General features: G+C 55.2%; 1 protein-coding gene and 1 long non-coding RNA gene across 8 annotated transcripts; one reads left to right on the forward strand and one right to left on the reverse strand.

The window, feature by feature from the left end:
- The first annotated feature begins 44 nt into the window (after positions 1 to 44).
- Positions 45 to 19651, forward strand: ST6GALNAC2 (ST6 N-acetylgalactosaminide alpha-2,6-sialyltransferase 2). 6 transcript variants are annotated; one of them, XM_005221188.5, is made up of 9 exons: positions 817 to 999; positions 4853 to 4916; positions 9607 to 9781; positions 10399 to 10567; positions 10984 to 11122; positions 13537 to 13640; positions 15287 to 15487; positions 17467 to 17566; positions 18746 to 19536. In XM_005221188.5, exons 1-9 carry the CDS (start codon positions 875 to 877, stop codon positions 18911 to 18913), a joined length of 1245 nt encoding a protein of 414 aa, XP_005221245.1. In that variant the 5' UTR covers positions 817 to 874; the 3' UTR covers positions 18914 to 19536. The 6 variants fall into 6 exon arrangements, with proteins under 6 accessions (XP_005221242.1, XP_005221243.1, XP_005221244.1 ...); XM_005221189.5 differs by having other exon boundaries at positions 15404 to 15487; XM_005221185.5 differs by lacking the exon at positions 4853 to 4916 and having other exon boundaries at positions 45 to 999.
- LOC132343118 (uncharacterized) lies at positions 4586 to 15082 on the reverse strand. Of its 2 annotated transcripts, none has more exons than XR_009491805.1 (4): positions 14310 to 15082; positions 13540 to 13609; positions 10942 to 11051; positions 4586 to 4934 (listed from the first exon to the last, which is right to left on the reverse strand). It is a non-coding gene; the product is annotated as an uncharacterized lncRNA (long non-coding RNA). The 2 variants fall into 2 exon arrangements; XR_009491804.1 differs by lacking the exon at positions 14310 to 15082 and adding an exon at positions 14122 to 14300.
- Positions 19652 to 20164: the final 513 nt, after the last annotated feature.

Consider the following 20164-nt stretch of genomic DNA (forward strand, 5'->3'; position numbering starts at 1 on the left):
TCATCCTCGCATTTGTTGACAGTTCAGGGTCTAGGGTATTTCACAGGTTTCTGGGGCCAGGATGATGTCCACTGGAGAATACAGTGTCTCATCTACCGCTTACCCCTGGAAAGGCTCTGCTTCCGGTGCACGGGAGCCCGGGCTTCCCCGGGCCTTCCTGATGACACCTGAGCCTCTGCTACACCTTTCAGGTGTCTCTGGGCTGCTGAGATCTCCAGGTTGCCCCGGGGTTGTAACAGGGACGCATAGTGACTGAGGGCTCTAGCCAGTCAATAAACGAGAGAGACGGACAACCTCAGCTCTCCCGCCCTTCCCATCCCGGGCAGGCCCCCTGCCCCACCCCCTCCAATTCCAGCCGGGGTCTGAGCGGTTGGGGTTTAACCCTGCATGCTCCCCGCCCCTCCCACGGGCCTCGGGTGCCAGGAAGCCGCGAGCCCAGGGGGCCCCCGAGGGCGCAGTGTGCGGCCCAGGAGGCAGGTGGCGGCGTCTCCCCGCGCCCCGCGGCCCCACAGAACCCCCGGACCGCGCGCACGCACGCCCTTCACGGTACCGGGAAGCGCCCTGCCCAACACCGGCTCGCGGCGTCTCTGGGCTGGGCCGTCCAAGTCCGGAGGACAGAGGGTAGCGCCTGAGAGGCGCGGGCAGCTCTGGGTGCCGGCGCGACACTCTCGCCTCCGGGACCCGCCGCACAGCCCCCAAGGGTGCGGCGGCGTCCGGAGGCCGGGAGCCGACAGAGGAAGAAAGGCGGGGCGGGGAGGGGCGGCGGGGCCGGGCGGGGCCGGACGGCCGACTCCGGGAGTCGAGCCCAGCGCACCCGGGCCTCTCCTCTCCGCCCGGGTCGGCTGCCCACGGGACGCCCTCGGGCCAAGGCTGCATGGGGCTCCAGCGTGGCCGGCTCTTCTGGCCGCTGCTCCTGCTCGCGGCTGTCTGCTCCGGGATCCTGGTCGCCCTGTACTCCTCGGCGGTGGAGTTGCACCTGGGGCCCCGAACCGAAGCCAGGTAGGAGCTGCCGCGCGGGACCTGTCCGGAGGGTGCAGGGGACGCGGGGACTCGGGCTGCGGCCCTTTGTACCCAGAGCCTCCAGCCCGGCGTTAAACTCGTGCTGCCGGGGGTCCCACAGCTGCTGCTGTATCCAAGAGGAACTTCGCCCCTTGCTCACCGGAGATCCACTCTCGACAGCTTTCTGCTGACTTCCCTCCGGCCCTAATTAGAAACCCTTTCATCTGTCCTACTTTGGCTTGGACATCGGATTCAGATAAAATCAGTCCCAGCTTTCCACGGATTGTCCCTCGCTAACCTCACATTTCTCAGATTCTACTTTGGGGGCGGGGACCCAAGTCTCCCAGATCCAGCGTTGCGCGTGGCTCCTCAGCCCGGCGGCGGCAGGTCGCGCCTCTCCGGCTCGCTGTGGTCCCTGCCCTCCCCGCGCCCGGCTCGCTTCTTTCCTCCCGCTCTGTTCCGTTGTTTATTTTGATAAGCCCCGTCCGGGCGCGATCCGGTGAAGAGGTGGACTGCGGCCCACCTTGGGCTCCATCCAAGTTTCCCTCCCTGAGCTGCTCCTGCTGCGCTCCGCTCCCTCTCCCTGACCCTGGGCACCTTCCTTTCATTTGGTGCCCCAGGAGGAGAAACCTGAGAGCCTGCCTTTGGTAGGTCACGGTTCCAGTTACTGAAGAAACCTTAAAAGGGATTTAGCTTTACTTCTGGAAGGTGGACCGAGCTGTGCCCAGCGTTTGGATTTGTGAGGCCCCATGGGTACCTACAGTCTGCTGCAGAGGCCTCTGGGCCCTGGCTTTCCCTTCCCAGTGCTTTTCGATCCACACAGTCCTCACTAAAGGGAATGAAGTCAGAATTAGTGTCTGCTCTCAGGAATGGGGCTCTCCAGGTGGCTCAGTGGTAGAGAATCTGCCTGCCAAGCAGGAGACCCAGGTTCAATCCCTGGGTCAGGAAGATCCCCTGGAGAAGGAAATGGCAACCCACTCCAGTATCCTTGCCTGGGAAATCCCAAGGACAGAGGAGCCTGGCGGGCTATAGTCCATGGAGTCGCAAAAGAGTCAGACACTCAGACAGGACTTCGTGACTAAAACACAAAACCAAAAACATTCAGGAAACAAAGTCAAAGGGCACCCAGTGTTACAAAACAATATGAAACACGCTTGCCATTGATTATGTGTCCCCTCCCTTTAGAAACAAAGGTGTTCTAGCTGGCAACACCTGAAGTTAACTTTGCCTCCTTGGAGTCAGACATTGCATAAGGAAAAGGACTGAAAAGAACTGAGGGTATTAAGAAAGGAGATCCGTATCAGTTTTCTGTAAAGATGTTTTGAAACACATTTATTTGAACATCCTTCAAAAGTAACTAATACCACTATAAATATGAGGTTGACTGAACATCCATTATACCTCAACAAAGCTTTTTTAAAAGACCTTTCATGTTTTAAAAATCTAGTACGACTTGTCCATATCCTTGATGTTTTGGTGATGTTTGCATTTTAGCTAAACCCCAGGGGCCAGGTCCAGACTCAGCCTCATTAGGAGCTGGACAAGCAGAGGGGCAGGTGGGATGGAAATCTGAGCAGGGCGAGCAAGCTATGTAACCCTCCCTCACCTGGGGATCAAAAGCAGCCCTCCCGGGCTACGGTGGGGAGTCCAGGGGAAGCCGAGTGCTGGGACCAGGCCTGGCACACCGGAGATGGGAGATGAGGCTCTCCTTGCAGGTTAGAGGGTGGAATCGGTCCAATCAGTAGTTCCTGGGCTTGGGATTTCTAGACTTGTTTTAGAGTGGGTTGCCATTTCCTCCTCCAGGGGATCTTCCTGACCAAACCCATTGTCTCCTGCATTTACCGCTGAGCCTTTGGAGAAGCCTTATTCCCACGGTGGTGTCTAAAAGCCTTTGGATTCCCGGGGTGGGGGGTGTCGGGGGAGTCTCTTGAGCAGAAGGGTTGCTCTGGAGAGGAGCTGGCCTTCCTGAGACCCGAGCGATTCAGGGCTCCCTCCTGTTTCTATTCCACCCATTCAGCAGTTCCTCTGTCAGATTCCAAGCCTGGCTGGCATGTTAGAATCACTGGGGAGGAAGGGATGACAGTGGGGGGAGGGGGGTTGAATCACTGGAGACCCAGAACCAACCGATCAGAATTCTGGTGTTTTTCAAAAGTTCCCTGGGGGTTCCTGAAGGCCACCTGCGCTGAGCACCACGGTGCCAGTTCCTCCTCTGAGAGGAGCTACAGGGTTTTGTGGTTGGCTGATCTGGGTTGAGTGGAGGATAGGATCGCCCTGCTTTTTCTGGCCTGCTCTTCCAAAGTCTTTCACAAACCCTGAAGGCAGGTGGGTCCAGATGCCCTTGTGGCTCAAACGGTCTTGGTGCCTAGAAGCAAGTCACTGGAAGCCTTTGTTTCCTTCGAAACTGCTGACCTCAGATCCTCCCCACCTGCTCCCTCAGGGTTGTAGGGGAGGTGGGAGGAGTCTGGGAATAGCCTGACTACCCTCTTGAATGGATAGGGGCTCCTGTTCCTTCCTGTTTGCCCTCTGCCCAGGTGGCTCAGTGGTAAAGAAAGTTACTGCTATTGTAGGAGCTGCGGGTTTGATTCCTGGGTCAGGAAGATCCCCTGGAGAAGGAAATGGCAACCCACTCCAGTATTCTTGCCTGGAAAATCCCATGGACAGAGGAGCCTGATATGCTACATACAGTCCATAGAGCCGCAAAGAGTCAGACACAACTAAGCGCGTGTGTGCCACACACACACACACACACACACACACATTGGTGCAGGGACCACCTAGCACCTAGCAGGTGGGTGTAGGGCAGTAACCTAGACCCTTACCTCCCTCCAGAAGGGTCAGTGTCGTTGAGGCTGTCACAGGGTCCCTTCCCTTTGCCCTTTAGGTAACAATAGCTAATATTTAGAAGACACTTCTTACATAAGATAACACAGACTCTGTTTGAAGGCTCCCGACAAGAATGCAGGCAGGGCTTTACTGGGGCCCCTGCGGGCGGCAATGGGAAGGAAACCCAATGCCAATTTTTCTTGCTTGCTCCCTGGGGGTGGGGCGGGGCTCGGTGAGTTGGTTCCTTCTACAGGATGACAGTAGGGGTGGGTCCAGGGGGTCAGGCCAGAGAGGTGGCTTAGGTGGCCCGCCCACCCCCTTAGTGGTGCCACGTGCCAGGTCAATGTGCATACCTGCTTCTGCTCAGATTTTGGTCTTTCTGTATCTCTCTTGTTCATAATTTGCCCCAGCCGCCGCATGTACTCAGCTACTTTTAGTCCCTTGTAGTTTATTTTGCATTTTGTTGCTCAAGGAGACGTTTGTCCAAGTGCAAGCACTGCAGCAAAGGGTCCCAGGCCCCAGCCTGTCTCAATCTGACCATCTGCATACCTGCATGATCATCCCTGCTGAACAGACACAGACACTGAGCTTCTGAGAAGTTCAGTGGCTTCCAGAGATCCTGGAACCCAAACCCACGGTGTCGGGCTTTGGCCCCACCCCTTTCGCCAGGTGAAGGGGGCCCAGGGCACCCGGGATCTAACACCTGTTTTGCGGGCCTTAACAGGGAGACCGCTTAGATGGTCACGAGCCCAGGCCGCTGGCAATCTTTCCTATTTTATATTTTCATGTCTTAACCACCATCTCGCTGTTCCCATACATTCCACATTTCAGCCACTTGCCAAGGGGCTAGGCAGAACATAATAAGGTGATAATATTTTGTGCCCAAAGAGAAAGAGATGAGCAAGAATCAGAGCATAGGGGAAAAAATAAAAAAATCAGACCCTGATGGACGATCAGCCTCCAGAGTTACCAGATGAGCACGCTCCGGGGGCAGGTCAGACCCCGGCTTTACTTCCGCCTTCTCCCCCAGGAACACCACGTCATCATCTCAAGCTTTCTTTGGACCCAAGGCACCGAATTCTAGGACACGAAAGGTACAGTGGCGGGCTACCCTGTGGCGGGGTACAAGGGGAAAGAAAAATGGGAATGAGAACATTCTTACAAGCCTACTGGGCGGGAGCTCTCTGGAAACCCCCCTCCCTCCTCTCCTCCCACCCCGGCTACATCCCCCTCCCCACCCAGAGAATGGAGCACAGAACTGAGGGGCCAGCCAGCGCTCTTTAGACCTGACCACTGAGGTCCCTGCACCCCAACAGCAGAGAAACATGGCTCCATCTTTACTCCCTGGGGTATAACCAGCAGAAAAGTTCTTGCAAATCTTGATTTATCTTTAAAAGTTCTCTGACTTTTACATTCTACACCTCAAAATGTCTTTTTACTGTAAAACTCACATTTAAACTGTTAGCATGCATGCGTGCTAAGTCACTTCAGTCGTGTCCGACTGTTTGCAACCCTATGGGCTGTAGCCCTCTGTCCATGGGATTCTCCAGGCAAGAATACTGGAGTGGGTCGCCATGCCCTCCTCCAGGAGATCTTGCCCACCCAGGGATCGAACCCGCATCTCTTACGTCTCCTGCATTGGCAGGTGAGTTCTTTACCACTAGCACCACCTGAGAAGCCCTGTAAACTGTTTACCATGAAGTAAACACCAAGCCCAGGGGCCTCTCTGCTCTGTCACAGAGCACAGTGACCGTGGCCTTACAGGCCATCTCAAGCACTTTACCTGCATTCTCTCACTTACACCTGTCGGCAAGGTCGGGAGGCAGCTTTTGCAGTAAAATGAGGCACAGAGATACCCTGCTCAGGTTACCCATGGAAAAGAGGTGGCACAGGGATTCAGGCCTCTCTTGGACCCCCGGGCTGGGTCTGAACTCCCGAGCAACATGCCCTCACCCTCTGTGCAGGCTGCAGTCAAGCGGGATGATGACTATGTAGTTCTGGCCTGGTCCCGGTTTAAGAGTTGTTTTTCATGCCCAAGACACTGGAACTTGTTAACTGAGGTCTCATGGGGGCAAGATCTCACCACATGCAAGACTGAGTAACTGCAAAGCTGTAAGCGGCAGAGCGAGCTCCCCCCGGCAGGTGATGGAGACCCCACCCCCACCCCACCCCCTGCCCCAAGAACAGAGATCAGGTGGACACTTGGCGGACTGGCTAAAGAAAGTCTTCAAGCGTCTTAAAGCACTTGGCCAGGTCATCTTTACTTTTCCTAAAGTCCTTTCACCTTGAGCTGCTGCTGCTAAGTCGCTTCAGTCGTGTCAGACTCTGTGCGATCCCATAGACAGCAGCCCACCAGGCTCCCCCATCCCTGGGATTCTCCAGGCAAGAACACTGCAGTGGGTTGCCATTTCCTTCTCCAATGCAGGAAAGTGAAAAGTGACAGTGAAGTCGCTCAGTCGTGTCCGACCCTCAGCGACCCTATGGACTTCAACCTTCCAGGCTCCTCCGTCCATGGGATTTTCCAGGCAAGAGTACGGGAGTGGGGTGCCATTGCCTTCTCCTACTTGATGCTAATTGACATATTTCCTCACCTGGTTTAAAAACAAAAAGATTTGAGCTTTTGTCTTTTGGATATATATGACATGGGGGAAAAAAAATGAAGTAGGTAAAGGAAAAATAAAGGTAAGAAAGTTAGACAATGTCAGATAAGTGCGTGAAAAATATGCCAGAGGGTGTCAGAGATGGGCTCTGAGCTTCCCTGTGACAACAGCAAAGAAGGAAAGCTTGCCACCCTGTCCATGAGATAAAAGCAAGCCAGCTGCCCAAGCAAAGTGCGCCTTTCTGGATATGGAGACCTGAAGATTTTTCTCTTGGAGCCTTGTAAAGGAGACCCTGGAAAACACCCCTATGATGAACTGAAGAGGAGTGAGACTGATGTAGTCAGTTCAGCTTAATGCTTGCTTTTAAAGCATGAATTTGGTCCATAAAGATTGCTGTGGGAGTAAAACAAGTTGAGCAGAACCCAAATTTCGTGTGTGTTTATCAGTGATTTTGTCAGCCAGAACACTGGTAAATGCAGAAAACCATACTGCACCAAAGGGAATCATGTAGGAATACCCAAAAGGCACGCACATGCACACTTCAGACAGCCATCTGCTTCATCGCATGTTTAATAACTGGCTTCCCACCACTTCACGATAACTCCCAAACTGCCACCCTTCCGAAGCCCACATCCCCAAGAATGTGTCAGTTCTTTTCCAAGGTCAAGTGCCATATTTTGAGAACTATTTATATATTTCTTGGGCTTCTCTGGTGACTCAGTAAAGAATCTGACTGCAATGCAGGAGACCTGGGTTTGGTCCCTGGGTCGGGAAGATCCCCTGGAGAAGGTAATGGCTACCCACTCCAGTATTCTTGCCTGGAGAATCCCCTGGACAGAGGAGCCTGGTGGGCTACAGTCCATGGGGTTGCAAAGAGTAGGACACAACTGAGCGACTAACATTTTCACTTTTCTAGATGTTTCCTAACCAGTGAATGTGTGTAAAACTGCTTCTATCTTCATTTTATGCATCACTGATCAAGTTTTTTGAGTTTCTGCTGCTCGTAGTCCCTTTTCCCAAAAGCCCTGTGGTTTGGGTTGCGGTTCTGCACGATGGTTTTTAGGCATTCGTATGTCACATAACAGCAGAAATGACTGTACTCTTTCCCACGTTGTCCTTTGATGAAACCAACGTCTTAACCAAGACCCCCTTCAGTGGAAGAATAGCCCTGACCAGGCCGGGGCTGCTCAGGAATCTAACACGGGGGTCTGGGGGTAGAGGGGGGCTGGGGCCTGTCTGGTATGCGTGCTCTCCTTCAAGGCTGCTGGGTGCGGAGGCCCCTGCGTGCGGAGGCCCCTGCAAGGCTTCCTTTGCTGCTGGCACCAATGACCACCAACTTGGGAGCCTTAAAACAAGAGAAATGGAGTCTCTCACAGTTCTAGAGGCCAGAAGTCTGAAGTCAGGTATCCAGCAGGGCCAGCCGCCCTCTGAAGTCTCCAGGGAAGAATCTCTCCTGGCCTCTTCCAGCTTATGGGGGCTCTAGCTGTCCCGTGGCTTGCAGCTTCATCACTCACTCTCTGCCCCCGACCCCCGCCATCAGCACGTGCCTTCTTTGTATGATTTTATTTTTGTTTATTTATTTTTGGCCGTGCGGCGTCTTCGTTGCTGCATGGGCCCTCCTCTAGTGGTGGTGAGCGAGGGCCACTCTCTAGCTGCGGTGCACGGGCTTCTCATTGCGGTGGCTTCTTTTGAGGCAGAACACAGACTCTAGGGCGTACACACTTCAGCCATTGCGGCCCATGGGCTCCGTAGTTGCGGCTGCCAGGCTCTAGAGCACAGGCTCAATAGTTGTGGAGCACAGACTTCATTGCTCCACAGCATGTGGGATCTTCCCGGATCAGGGATCGAATCCATGTCTCCTGCACTGGCAGGTGGATTCTTTACCCCTGAGCCACCACGGGAAGCCTAGCACATGCCTTCTTATAAGGATACCAGTCATTGAATTTAGGGCCCACCTTAGTACATTAGAAGTTATACTCCATTTATGTGTGTGGCTCAGTCACTTCAGTCGTGTCTGACGCTTTGCAACCCTATGGATTGTAGCCAACCAAGCTCCTCTGTCCATGGGATTCTCCAGGCTGGAGTGTGTTGCCTAGCCCTCCTCCAGGGGATCTTCCCAACACAAGGATCAAACCCGCATCTCCTTCACCTTTTTGCATTGCAGGCAGATCCTTTACTGCTGAGCCACCTTACGGTATAATCTCACCTGACTGATTACATCTGCAAAGACCCTCTTTCCAAATAAGGTCACATTCTGAGGTTTGGGGCAGACATGAATTGGGAGAGGGGACATTATTCAACTCAAGATAGGCACCGGCTGGTCAAAGACATCACAGATCTTCCCAGTAGCCCTTTCCATGGGAACCCTACTGCAGCAAGGACGGCCAGGGCAAGGGTTTGGACCCAGGCTGATGGATTCCAAGGCCTGGGGTGGACCTCCTCCAATACAGGGCAGGCAGCTCTTACCCATTTGTGGGAAAGTGCCCTCAAGTTCCCCCCAAGTGTGAGGTAAAGTAGTAGGCCAGAGCCGTCAGGCCCCAGAGACGTGGCATCCAGGGAGAAGGGCTGGGCAGGGTAAATCCAGAAAGCTCTCTGACCCCTACCAGGCCACTGCGTACAGGCCAGCTTGGCTGGCACATCTAGGGGGTGGCCCAAGTCTGGAGAGGGGAAGGGCAGCACTTCCCTCCCAGCCCTCTTGTGGGGTATGCGGGCTCCCTGGAAGGTTCCTACCCACCCTACCTTCTAGAACAGCCCTCGGGGACTTCCCTGGGGGTCCTTCGGCTTCCCTGGTGAGTTTGATCCCTGGGTGTGGGAAGATCCCACCCAGGAGAAGGAAATGGCAACCACTCCAGTATTCTTGCCTGGAGAATCCCATGGATAGAGGAGCCTGGCAGGCTACAGTCCATGGGGTCACAAAGAGTGGGACAGAACTGAGCAACTAACACTGGGGTCCAGTGGTTAAGAATCCGCCTGGCAGTGTAGGGCACGTGGGTTCCATTCCTGGCTGGGCAAGTGGGATTCCCACATACCTCAGGGCAGCTAGGCCCACAGTGCCACTGGAGAGCTCGCATGCCACACCTAGAGAGGCCTGACCACGAAGACCCTACATGATGCAACTAAGACCCAAGGCGGCCAAATAAGTAAATTAAAAAAAGAAACAGCCCTCTTATCTTGTCACCCACAGAACCTGCTCTGTCGACATCCACTTTCTCTTGCCGTTCAGCGGCACCCTCGCTTCCGGAATCTGTTTAACCTCTCCACTCCAGTGCTGCTGTCGGGGGACCTCTTCACCCCGCAGCTCTGGGACAGCCTGAGCCAGCACAAAGCCCCCTACGGCTGGCAGGGGCTCTCCCACCAAGGTAACCTGCAGCCCTCTGGCCCTAAATAGTCCATTCCTCCTGCTTTGGGGCCACGGTGCCCCTTTCTCCTCACTTCCTCCCAGGCAGGCTTCAAGGCTCACCTCCACTGCTGTGAGACTCCCTGCCTCTACAAGCACCCTCTACAAGGGTCAAGGAGAGGGGCCTGGCTACTGCCCCACCCGACCCCTCTACCAGTGGCTCTTGCCCTCCTGGGGCCTGGCATGAAAGATGGCCAGTGTGCAAAGGTGGCTGAGGACAGCAGTTGTGAGCCCTCAAACAGCCCAATGATGGCTGCTGCTGGGAGAGACCACCCAGAGCCCCTTCCACTTTAAGTCGGCCCCTCACCCTACCCCTGAAGGCCCCAAATTATTTCCTTTTGGAATAAGCAAAGTCTTGGGAGGACTGGTTATCTGAGTTCTCAAGATGACTGGGGCCACAGCCAACCCTCCCGCCCCACCACCCTCTTTGCAGGCGTCCTGCTCCCACAGACGTTTCCCTGTCCTCCACCCTCTGTGCCTCTTGAGAGGGGCCTGGTGTCAGGCCTCAGGCAGGTGCGGGTGCCAGGAATTCTCGGGAAGGCCCCAGTGCCCCTCACAGCACTCCACCTTGTCCCACAGCTATCACCTCCACCCTCAGCCTCCTGAACGGCTCGGAGAGCACCAGGCTGTTTGCCGTCTCCCGGGAGCTGCTTCCTGGCTGCATCCGGTGTGCCGTGGTGGGTAATGGAGGCATTTTGAACGGCTCCCGCCAGGGTCAGAACATCGATGCCCATGACTACGTGTTCAGGTATGTGGGCTAGGGGCCAGGGAGGAAGCAGGAGAGGAGCTGGGTGGAGAGCTGGTCCCCAGCCAGCCCCCCGGGGGGAGCATCGTAGGTGAGGGCGTGGGCTAATGGAGCAGCAGCGGCCTCAGGCAGCTCAGCAGTTGTGATGGGCGGACAGGCGTGGACAAGGGTGTTAGGCAGACAGACCCTGAAGACGCACGAGGCTGTGGTCAACCCAGGGGACCCAGGAGGAAGGAGCTGCCAGGGCTGGCTTCGCCCATTTCACAGGGCATCCTTCAGGTGCCCGGCTGTCAGGATGGGGCTGGCGACTGGGCACTGGGGCTGCCGTGGGTAGAGGGAGTGCCAGAAGCCTGGGGATGGAAGTCAACATGCAGTACCGTGTAGCCACAAGCAGGCTGATGAGCCTCTGTTTGGACCAGACTCAACGGTGCGGTGATCAAAGGCTTCGAGAATGACGTGGGCACCAAGATCTCCTTCTACGGTTTTACTGTGAACACAATGAAGAACTCCCTCATCTCCTACTCGAACGTGGGCTTCACCTCTGTGCCACAGGGACAGGTGAGGCTCCCATGGGCACCACGGTCCCTGACAGCCAGCACCGTTGTTTCCTGTCCGCCCCCCATCGCACCACAGGGCAGGCCACGGGGTTCCCACGCCCCAGCCCAGCGGATGGACAGGTTGTACGCCAGGATCTAGGGCCTGTGTAATGGGGCGCCCTGTAGCTCAGGACCAGGAAAGCTCTGGAGTGGAGCATGAATGACTAATGTTTACTGAAGGCTTATGGAGTGCCAGGCACTTTACAGAGGCCACGTCAGCCCCCTCTTACTGGTGAGGGCACTAAGGCTCAGGGCCTCTTCGTTCAGCAGAGTGGCAGTGGAGCCCGACTCAAAGCCCTGCTACCCCCCTGACCCAGAGGTCAGCAGCACACAGCCAGCCAGAGGGTATTTGCTGAGTGTCTCCTCCATTCCAACCCCACACACACTCAGCACAGCAGCCCCTGAGAACTGGAACCTGAGTCTGTCTTCTGCCTCCAGGCTCTTTCAGCCACACCCAGCTGCTCTAACACCATGCTTCCCCTTCTAGAGGGCTTCCCTGAGAGCTCAGTTGGTAAAGAATCCACCTGTGATGCAGGAGACCCCACTTCGATTCCCTGGTCAGGAAGATCCACTGGAGAAAGGAAATACTCACTCCAGTATTCCAGCCTGGAGAATTCAGAATTCCATGGACCGTATAGTCTATGGGGTCATAAAGAGGCAGACAAGACTGGAGCGACTTTCACTTTCTTTCCCCTTCTAGAGCAGGCTGGCTACCACATGCAGCGGGGAGGTCCCAAGATAAGGGTGCTGTGGTGCTTGATAGGGCTGGTTTGAGTTTTCAGCAGCTTCCTCCTCTTACCAGGGACGTCAGGGGTGTCCAAGCTACAGCATCCATGCTCTGAGGCCTCTTTTAGCTCATGATGAAACAAGATAGCACAGTTTCATTTCTGGTGTAGCCACAGAACCTGTATGCATGTGTGCTAAGTCGATTCAGTTGTGTCCAACTCTGTGCAACCCTATGTACTGTAGCCCTCCAGGCTCCTCTGTCCATGGGATTCTCCAAACAAGAATACTAGAGTGGGTTGCCATGCCCGCCTCCAGGGCATCTTCCTGAACCAGGGATCAAACTCCCATCTCTTATGTCTCCTGCATTGGTAGGTGAATTCTTTACCATTAGTGCTACCTGGGAAGAACCTGTATGAGTTCTCCATAACTGCATGACGAATGACCCCCAAACCTCATAGCTGTAAACAACACGTACTGCTTATCTTGCCGTTTTCATGAGTCAGGAATTTGGGAGCAGCTCAGTAGAGTGATTTTGTCCACTTCTTTTTTTTTAGCCTCCTCTGGCAGCATGAAAGTGTTAGTTGCTCAGTCATGTGGTCCAACTCTCTGCGACCCCATGGGGTGTACCCCACCAGGCTCCTCTGTCCTTGGAATTCTCCAGGCAAGAATACTGCAGAGGGTAGCCTTTCTCTTCTCCAAGGGATCTTCCTGACCCAGAGTCCAAGCTGGGTCTCCCTCATTGCAGGCCGATTCTTTACTGTCTGGGCCATCAGGGATGCCCTTCCCAGATGACTCAGCAAGTAAAGAATCCACTTGCAATTCAGGAGACACAGGAGATGCAGGTTCAATCCCTGGGTTGGAAAGAGCCCCTGGAGAAAGAAATGGCAACCCACTCCAGTATTCTTGCCTGGGAAATCCCATGGCCAGAGGAGCCTGGCGGGCTACAGTCCAACGGGGTTGCAAAGAGTTGGACACGACTGAGCAACTAAGCATACACACACCAGCAGCATGTGGGACCCTAGTTTGCTGACGAGGGATTGAACTTGCACTCCTGCATTGCAAGGTGGAGTTTTAACCAGTGGACCAGAGAAGTCCCTCATCGGAGTGGTTTTGGCTCAGGGTCTCCCAGTAGTCACAGTCAGGCTTGACAGGGGCCGCGGTCATCAGAAGGCCCGCCTGGGCCAGGGTGAAGATGGCTCCCTCACAGCCCTCACCATGTGGGCCCCTCTGCAGGCTAATACACTGCCTCCCCGATGGGGTAGCTAGTTTGACCCAGAGCGAGTGATCCCAGAGAGCAAGGAAGCTCCTCCAGTGTCTTTTATGAACCCCTCTCCAAGGGGGTCACACACGCTTCCTTACTCCCACTTTTTCGTATCCATTAGAAAAATTCTTAGTCCCTCAGTCCAGCCCACACTCAAGGGAATGGCAGTTGAGCACGGCTCCTTGAAGGGAAGAGTATCAGCGGGTCTGAGCGCTGAAACCCTCAGTGGAACCCGAAAGAACAGGGCACCCAAAAGTGGAAAATACAGACTCAGAAAGGAGAGGCTCCTGCCCGGGCAGGGGCCGGACCAGGCGGAGGGCGGTCCACTCGGAGCAGGAAGTCCCCGTGGTCTTGTCCCCACCGGGGCTGCTTCTCTGTTGCCCCGACAGTACCTGCGCTATATCTTCATCCCCTCGGACATCCGTGACTACCTGATGCTGAGATCCGCCATCCTGGGTGTGCCTGTCCCCGAGGGCACCGATAAAGGAGACAGGTGAGCAGCCAAGCAGGGAAATAGGGCACGGTACTGCTCCCAGGTCCACCGTCAGATGGGAAAGGTGGCTGAAGGTGGCCAGAAAGGCCCCAAGAATCCACCAGAGCATTAGAAGAGTAAACTCTTCTTTTTTTCCTACCCTTGGGAAAGCCCAGGTAATGCTGCTGGTCCCCAGGGACCCTCCTGACCAGGTGGGCTGCAGGTTCAAGGGGCTCCTTTTGGAATGGGGGCCGGCAGGCCTGGCCCCTCAGCTTCAGCTGCGGTCCCCATAACCCGCCCAGCCACCCAGCTGGCCTGTCCGCAGCTGTCCCTGCTGTCCCGTTGAGTGCATTGTGTTTGGAGACTAAGAGTGAGGGCCAGGACCCATGCCACTCCTTGGCGGGCACCCTCCCAAGACTGCCCATGAAATGGGAGAGCAGGGGACGTGGGCCCAGTGTCCTGCAGAGTGGGAACAAAGGGCCCTCTGTCTGTCCTCCCCCACCTTCCTGGACAGCAGGCCCGTGTCCAGCTCTTTTGAACCATGTCCGGGCCTCATCTGAACCTTCTCCCTGTGGTGCTGAAGACAATTTCTTGTCCCTGAGTCGGGTCCTCATAAATCTGCACCAACCCCTGTGGCCGCCAAGGACCGACCCTCCTGTCTCGCTGGCTGGCCCCGTACATCTCACCCACCCTCAAAGAGCACCTTCTGAGGCGTCCTTAGGGGTTAAGCCCTCGGGGGCCAGGCCGGCTACGCCAGCCCCGCCCTGTGCCCCGCCCCAACCTGCTGATGACCCAACAATCGCCTGGCAGCGGCTCCTGGGGGTGGGCTTTGCGACCCAGACGGGACTGGCTCCTGGGGGTTGGGGGGGGCTGGCTCAAAGACATCGGGTGGACATTAAGCCTCCCCAACACCAATGAGCTCCCCCTCCCATTCCCCTAATCCATCCCCTGCCCAGTCCCCCTCCCAGTCCAGATCCAACCATACCAACCAGCAGCCCTACGCCAGCTCTGGCGGCTCAGCTCCTTCACCGTCCCCCACCCGGGGGTCTTCCCGTGCCCCCTCTCACCCTGCCACCCCAAATGCCTCACAGCCCTCTTCCCGGGCCTCCTCCCTGACCCCCAGCCCTCATGTCCAGCCTCGGGGGTCTTCCCAAAATGCCACTCCACCTGCCTCCAAATCTCCCTCTCAATCTGGCTTGAAATCCCTCTCCCGAAACTCTTCCCAAACTCCCCCCATACCTGGCGCCAAGTCCCCCGCCCACAGCCCCGCGCCCTCAGCCTCCTACATCGGGCTCGGGCTTGGGCCCATCCGGGGCATCCCGTCCTACATCGCCCCCTACGTGCCCCGCTTCATGAAAGAGGCCCCCTTCTTCCAGCCTCCTACTTCGCCCCTCCCGCAGAACCAGTGCTTCCCCTGCTCCTTTCCCTGCCGGGCCCGGGACCGCCCTCGCAAGCCCCCTGACTCCCTGTACTTCCCTCTCCTCCCGCCCCCTCCGCACCTCCCCCGGGTCAGCTGCTCCTACCCGTCTCCCCCCGCCCTGTTCACGCCCCCCTCCTCCCTCTCCTACACCCCGCCCACCGACGTCCTGGTGGGCGGGAAGCCGCACGTGGTGCCCACGGTGCTCCCAGCCACCTTCTACACCCCCTTCTCCCGCTACTACTCCCAGCCCCGCCCCTACCGGTCCATCCACCGCCACCGCCCCAGCGCCTTTCACCTCTCCTCACTCCACAACCCGTCGTACGACGCCTCGGGCCGCTCTGTTCACTTCTATCGTGGGTCCTAGGCCTCAGACCTATTTTGGACTGGACTCCTCTGCCAGCAAATTCAGGCTACTCCATCCAGACTTCATCAGCTACCTGACAGAGAGGTAGGTGCGGGCAGGGGTGGTGCTGGGAGCAACTCCCCTGCCCACCCCCACCATTCGCCCCACACCTACAGGCTGCTGCTGCTGCTGCTAAGTCGCTTCAGTTGTGTCCGACTCTGGGCGACCCCATAGAAGGCAGCCCACCATCCCTGGGATTCTCCAGGCAAGAACACTGGAGTGGGGTGCCATTGCCTTCTCCAATGCATGAAAAGTGAAAGTGAAGTCGCTCAGTCGCCTCTGACTCTTTAGCGACCCCATGCACTGCAGCCCACCAGGCTCCTCCGTCCATGGTATTTTCCAGGCAAGAGTACTGGAGTGGGGTACCATTGCCTTCTCCGGCAGCACTGGCTTTATCCCCTGAAGATGAAACCCCAAGCTGGGCCATGTGCCGAGGACCACCGTGGCCGCCCCCACTCCCCGCCCCGCAGCACTTACACTGCTTCATTTACTTGTTTAGTTCCTCAGTCCTGTCCCATTCTTTGCGACCCCATGGATGGTAGCCCGCCAGGCTTCTCTGTCCATGGCATCTCCCACAAAGAGTACTCGAGTTGGTTACCACTTCCTTCTCCAGGGGACCTTCTGAACCCAGATTGAACCCAAGTCTTCTGTTATTGGCAGGTGGATTCTTTACCACTGAGCCACCAGGTTAAATACATTGATGGAGGTGATGTTCTATCAGTCAAGGTAGACAGGAAACCCAACAGGCTTACTTACCAAAAATGTTCACGAACGCTTAGGCTGGGCATAGAGGGACTGTAAGTGTGGGGCTGTATGGGGACTAGTGGAAGCCAGCGTTCAGGCCCAAACACAGGAGGACCCTGGGACGAGCCTGGGGAACCCCTGCCTGCAGATCTCCACCCCCATCCCACCCATCAGTGGTTCTCAGCAGGAGGCTGGTCCACTGTCCTGTCTGAAGTTTTGGTTGTCACTAGGCGACCTGAGTGCCCCTAGTGGGCAGAGGCCGGGGATGCTGCTGAACCACCTACAAGACACAGGGCAGCCCCTGCAAAGCACATCTGTCCAGCCTGAAGTGGTGACAGTGCTGTAGCTGGGAAACCTACTGCATGCAGCCCCAGGCTAGCACCCCAAGACCCAGAGCAGGCCAGGGGTGGCAGGGGAGTCTGGGAGGCAAGCTGAAGACCACTCAACAGACGAAGAACAGGCTGAGAAGCTGGGTGGTTTGCCTGGCAAGGCCTAGATGAGAACCCAGGGCTGAGGTCAAGGCTCGTGGTCACCATACTGCGGCCTCACTTTGGGACCATCTGGGTGTCTGAAATCATGTACGTGTGCTTGCACACATGTGCGCCATCTCACTAGTGGCCCAGTCACAGGACCTACGTGTCCTCTGTCCTCATGTGTGGCTCCTGCTTGGCCAGTCCGGAGGTGAAATTTAGGTGTCAGGTTAAATAACTACGCCAACTATGCCCTAGACGTTGTGGTGCGGGAGGGTGTTGCAGAGAGGAAAGGCAAGTTAGGCTGGACTCAGGCTTCTAGAGAGGGAGAGAGGGAAGGGTCTCACCTATGTTTCTTCAGGAGGGCCTGTTCCTCCTCCTCACTGCTTGTTACCTAAGGTGTTACTTGAACCAAAGATTTTTGTGTATAATTCATCTTTCTCCAAATGGCAGATGGGTGAGGGCAGAAGGGCCAGAAAATTTTGCCGTTTCCCAACCTGCCTGAGTTGGTGTAATGGCACAACCCTCAAGCAAATGTGCAAGACCAAAAGTCCTGGGGTTTTTTGGCTGCCCTGGGTTTTCTTTACTGCACAGGCTTTCTCCAGTTGTGGCGAACAAGGTCTGCTCTTCGCTGTGGGGTGCAGGCTTCTCATTTTGGTGGCCTCTCCAGAGTGCGGGCTCTAGGCACACAGGCTTAGTTGCTCCTCAGCATGTAGGATCTTCCTGGACCAGGGATTGAACCCACGTCCACTGGACCACCAAAGAAGTCCTCTGGAGTCTTTGAGTTTTGACACTTCTTTTTGCTTCCAGGTTTCTGAAATCAAAGTTGATTAACACAAAATTTGGAGACCTATACATGCCTAGTACTGGGGCCCTCATGTTGCTGACAGCTCTACATACCTGTGACCAGGTAAGAGGTCTGCTCTTTCAGGAGCCCACAGCAGCAGGGCTGGTGTGAATGGAGCCTTATTCCATCCGTGAGATCCTCTACGTGAGGCCTGCTAGCCCAGACCTGGGACTCTGGGCCTCCATCCCGTGGCAGAAGGCTCCCCAGCTGCAGGAGCCACCTAGTCTAGGGAATGGGGTGGAGGAAGTGCTCTCGGTCCCGTAGGGGACAGCCTTCGGACCCAGTCTTGCCTTCCTCCCCAGGGCCACCTTCCCCTGGGCTTGTCCTTTAACCCTCTGCCCCAGGGCAGACGCTGCACATGGTGTTTAAGGGACATACGACCCAACTGCTCTTGTGAAAGCAAAATCTCAACCAAAGTGGGTAGGGACATCTGTTTTGGGAGGACACTCTCAAACTGAGGTGGGCATCCTTCCACACGTGGAGTCTCTGAAATCACTCCATGAGCCAATTCTTGCTGGGGTGGTACCCATGAGCTGCAGAGACAGAGGCTGAGAATCAGTTTTCAGGGAAAGGCAGTGTTGACCCAGGCACAAGAGCTGGAGGCCAAGCACCACTGGACTCTGGTCCCCCTTTTCCATGTTTAAAACAGGACTCTCCTGTCTGCAGTCACCATGAGAACAGGAAACGGGAGGTAAGGGGCTTTCTGCCTCCATCTTGAGCATAATGATCATGGCTTTGGTGTCACAAACCAGAGTTCAAAACCCAGCCCAGCTACTTATTAGCTTGTGACTGCGGACACACGTTTTGGTTATCTTTCTGAGCCCATCTCCCCATTTGTAAAACAGGGACAGTATCTACGCTTAGAGTTGGGTGAGAAAATGTGCAGAAATAACACAGTGCAGATATGAAAACGTGGGTGAGAACGGTTGTTTATTCTCACCTCCACACAAGGCAGCTATGCCTAAGTTCCTTCCACTTTATAAACTGTGCTTAGTCGCTCAGTCGTGTCCGACTCTGCAACCCCATGGACTGTAGCCCACCAGGAACCTCTGTCCATGGGGATTCTCCAGGAAATACTGGACTGGGTTGCCATTCCCTCCTCCAGGGGCCACACTGCAGGCACGTTCTTTACCATCTGAGCACCAGGGAAGCCCTGTGTAAATGGCTTCTCAAATGCTAGCAGCTCATTATGCTAATGAGCTGCTTCTCATAGCAGCTCAAATGCTAACTGTCCTTCTCCAGGTTAGCGCCTATGGATTCATCACAAGCAACTACCAGAAATTTTCTGACCACTATTTCGATCGAATGAAGAAGCCACTGATATTCTACGCAAACCACGACCTGTCCCTGGAAGCCACCCTTTGGAGGGACCTGCACAAGGCTGGCATCCTTTGGTTGTACCAGCGGTGACCCAAAAGCATCCAAGACCTTTATTTTTGCAGAGCTGCGGCCCTGGGCCCTCAAGTAACTAAAGCTACCTTCTTGTGTGTTCCATCCTTGACACCCACCTACTCCTTCACTACAGAGGACAGAGTGGATGTGTCAATGTCACTCAAGACTGCCCTTTGTGGGACACCCTGCCTTGTCCTTAGCTCACCCAAGGAGATTCCTCTGGGCCCAGGGAGACAACCCAACCTTGGTCGAGGAAAAACATTACTCTGCTGGGCTCATCTTTAAAACTGAAGACAACACTCTCAAGATGAGACCGACCAGCGCGAGCATGCAGGTATCCTTCAGAGCTGAGCGTTTTCCAAGCCAGCAGTGGCACAGACTGACTTGGTCAGTGGAGTGGCTCAGGGCCTCTCAATTAACGAAGGTCAAGCAGCAGTAGAAACAAATGCACTTTTCAGCCCAAATCCTCCCACTAGCATGTCCGGCCTCAGACTCCAAAGCAGTTCACCTCAAGGACATGTTGGAACAGCTTTTCTGAGAAAGGGAACAGACTCACTTCTGCCCCCTGATAAAGTGGGAGCACAAAGGGCAGAAAGTCATTTGAAATTAGTTAATTGCATAAATGACGGATAACCACTGTGTCTGTTTGTGTTGGGGAAAGTAGTGTATTACGCAGGGTATTAGCATGGAGAGTCTGAACCACCAGAAAGTCCTGGCCTCTGATTAAAGGCCCACTGAAGATGTATTAACACCCCATCACCAAAAGGACATTATTGGGTAACAAACCCTCATCACTGGACATTGACAATCAAGGCTTCAATAATTTGACTGGATACAGGCAGCTTTCTTTTAGATTATACGGGCTTCAAAGTGTAAATCAACTGAATGACCACTACACAGCTCCGCACACAAACCCTGGGTTTGACTGGCTGGTGTTACTATATCCCATAAGGCAGTGGAGCGGGCTGGGGAGGCCTCCCATCCAGAACCTGGCCTCTGGCCCCTGCTTCTGAAGGGTCATTCCTCTCCATACAACACCGCTGCCTTAGAAACTTAAGACGGGTGACTAAGAAAAACGACATATAGGATTTAACCACTATAGCAGCTACTTGAGAAAGCATGGCTTCCTGAGGCCTGGAACCCTTTCCCCCCATATTTTATTTTTTCCCTATTCCCATCACATCTGTAGTTAGCAAACCAGTCAATTGTATAAGATCGATTTAGTGAGAAGCTTTAAACTTTCATTTATAAAAGAATGTGCTGATGCAC

This window comes from Bos taurus, chromosome 19 (genome assembly GCF_002263795.3).
Source record: "Bos taurus isolate L1 Dominette 01449 registration number 42190680 breed Hereford chromosome 19, ARS-UCD2.0, whole genome shotgun sequence".
NCBI lineage: Eukaryota > Metazoa > Chordata > Mammalia > Artiodactyla > Bovidae > Bos > Bos taurus.